Source organism: Branchiostoma belcheri, unplaced genomic scaffold (genome assembly GCF_001625305.1).
Source record: "Branchiostoma belcheri isolate BF01 breed outbred unplaced genomic scaffold, Haploidv18h27 scaffold34, whole genome shotgun sequence".
Classification (NCBI taxonomy): Eukaryota; Metazoa; Chordata; class Leptocardii; order Amphioxiformes; family Branchiostomatidae; genus Branchiostoma; species Branchiostoma belcheri.
In genome coordinates this window covers 1,023,453-1,026,144 of record NW_017803954.1, presented here as the reverse complement: position 1 = coordinate 1,026,144, position 2,692 = coordinate 1,023,453, and the positions used below count along the sequence as shown (strand labels likewise).

Genomic DNA, 2,692 nt, shown 5'->3' with positions numbered 1-2,692 from the left:
GTCTGAAAGACTTTTCACAAATTTAGGTTCCTTGGTTTTGTAACAATGTTATTTTCTTGTCCTAAGATTCACATTTTATGAAATATCTCCACGCCTCACCAAATAATATCACTACCACAGATCGGAGGCCTGAAAGTTCAGAAGCAGACATTTGCGGAAGCCGTGACCCAGCCTGGTATAACGTTTGTTGCGGCCAAGTTTGACGGTATCCTGGGGATGGGGTATGACACCATCTCAGTGGACGGTGTCGTGCCACCCTTCTACAACATGGTCCAACAGAAACTGGTTGACAAACCAGTCTTCTCTTTCTACCTGAACAGGTGGGAATGTTTTGCATTTCAGCATGATCTGATACTGTGTCACTGTGTTGTTCAGTAGAATGATAATGCTTTGATTGTTCAAATTTTCATCAAGATTGTCAGTGTCGCAAAATTTGTGTGCATGTAAAAAAAAATGAACAGAAACCAAACAATGATGAAGTATTGTTATAGCTATAAAATGAATATTTTGGTTACTATTTGTAGCTGGTTCCTGTACAAATATATGTTGTTCATAAGACAGGGCTACAAGATTTAGGCTACTGAAAGTACTCTGACATGAGGGCGGTGATCAAGAACCCCTCCTCTCACGGTGACAAACAACCTGCCCATATCTATTAATGTTGCAGAAAAAATGTCTGAATATGCATGGAAATCACACAATATCAATGTATGATTTTCTTTAGCAAATTTTTAAACGCTAACAAAACCAACTATTCAGTGGAGTGATGAATTTCCCCCATGCCCTGCAGGGACGCCTCAGGTGCTACAGGTGGTGAGCTGTTGTTGGGTGGGACTGACCCAAAGTACTACAGCGGAGACTTCACCTTCGTGGACGTCACCAAGCCTGGCTACTGGCAGTTCAAGATGGACGGGTAGGCAGTGGGGGGGGGGGGATCTCCTGGACCTAAAGATTGCAAATTGATACATTATGCATAATTGATTCTCAGAAATTTTATCAAGGACCATCAAGAATAATGACTTAAATCTTTTTATAATTACTGTTTCTCTCAAATCAACCATTTCTTATACATGTACCTTCATTTGTTTCCTTTTGAGCTTATCTTCGTTTACTGCTATCACAAACATTGAGTGGAAGGAAACATGTATCGTCAATGTTTCTAAGGATATATGTCCTTATGATATGAATTTTTTGGCAGTTTTTAGGCACTTTATACCATCTCCCTGTTTTTTGTTTCACTGATCAATCAATCTGTTTGTGTTGCTCAGGATCATGATCAGTGGGAAGGCGTCTGACTTCTGTAAGGGAGGCTGTGCTGCCATCGCCGACACAGGGACCTCTCTCATCGCTGGGCCCACGTCCGAGGTGGCGGCTCTCAACAAACAAATCGGAGCCACCCCCATCCCTGGTGGAGAGGTATGGCATGTAACGTTAACTGTTGTATCAAATTTTAGTCTGACAGTGTTATTGGGTCTAATAGAATGCAGTGTAAGTGTTTAAAATCAGCCTAAATGGACAAATATGTAAAATATTATGAGCAATAGTCATTAAGCATCATTAATCAATAGCCATGCCATTACTTTAAATCAAATTTGATTGAACAAGCCTGTTTATGTGCACATGTGACAAAGTACAATCAGATACTTAGGGTACATGCAAAACCATTGACTGTACAGTTGAGTAACATCACATTGGTAGGGCAAGTACCTAAGTAGAGACCACAAAAGGTCAAACACAGGAAGTTAGGTCCCAGAAGCTAGATCTTGGTCATCAGAAAGTTGGCCTCAGGTAGTCTGTTGGCTGGATGGCAGTGGGAAAATGCATAGAGATGTTGACATACAAACTCACAATTATGAATAATTGTTGATGATAAAAATGTGTTTTCCTCACAGTACATGGTGGACTGCAGTCAGGTCTCGTCTCTCCCTCCCATTTCCTTCATGCTGGCTGGGAAGGCCTTTGAACTGCAAGGCAAGGACTACGTTCTACAGGTATGTCAGCATTACCTCCATGGAGTCAGGCTGTCAGAAATATCCATGGAGTTTTAAAAGAGTTTAGTTTAGGGTGGAAGTCTCTGCTTTCAATATGTTCTCAGGGCTGATTAAAAGGCTTGTTTTTCTGGTCCAGTTGGCTGTCACCACTGCTCATTGCAGTATGAGGGGTTGATATATTTAATTGCTTTGTGATTTTGATGACTTTGCTTTCTTGACATGTTCAAATTCTATAAGAACTCTGATTGACAACTAGCCAGAGTTGTCTCTGCTGACAACCTTATGTTGTCCTGCCGTCCATTATCTGATTTGATATCTTTGTGAAGAGTTCAAGCATTTCTAGACCTTTCTGATTTACATAACAGTCAGGCATTGATTTTTAATGTAGCAACAAAGATTAAAAAAATATAAAAGGACTGGATATTGGCAGACCATAATTGATTGTGAAGTCCTATTTGTGATGAAAAACTTCAGACCAACCTTTATCACAGAGCAAACACAAAGATATCAGATCACAGCAGGACAAATCTTCAATGATGTGAACCAATCAGAATCAATAGCCAATCACCATCACAATCATGCTACCCCAGGTGACCACCATGGGACAGACCGTCTGTGTCAGCGGGTTTCTGGGCATCGACGTGCCGGCCGGGCCCCTGTGGATTCTGGGAGACGTGTTCATTGGGCCTTACTACACGTTG

The 2,692-nt window shown here is 41.3% G+C and overlaps 1 protein-coding gene across 1 annotated transcript in view; it reads left to right on the top strand.

Moving 5' to 3' along the window:
• The window catches only part of LOC109475415 (lysosomal aspartic protease-like), a 4,172-nt gene that overhangs the window by 463 nt on the left and 1,017 nt on the right, over positions 1-2,692 (top strand). The window contains exons 2-6 of the mRNA XM_019776018.1: positions 121-320; positions 791-913; positions 1,269-1,416; positions 1,893-1,991; positions 2,582-2,688. Coding sequence (XP_019631577.1) covers positions 121-320; positions 791-913; positions 1,269-1,416; positions 1,893-1,991; positions 2,582-2,688 — 677 coding nt within the window. The remainder of the gene's footprint in view (positions 1-120; positions 321-790; positions 914-1,268; positions 1,417-1,892; positions 1,992-2,581; positions 2,689-2,692) is intronic.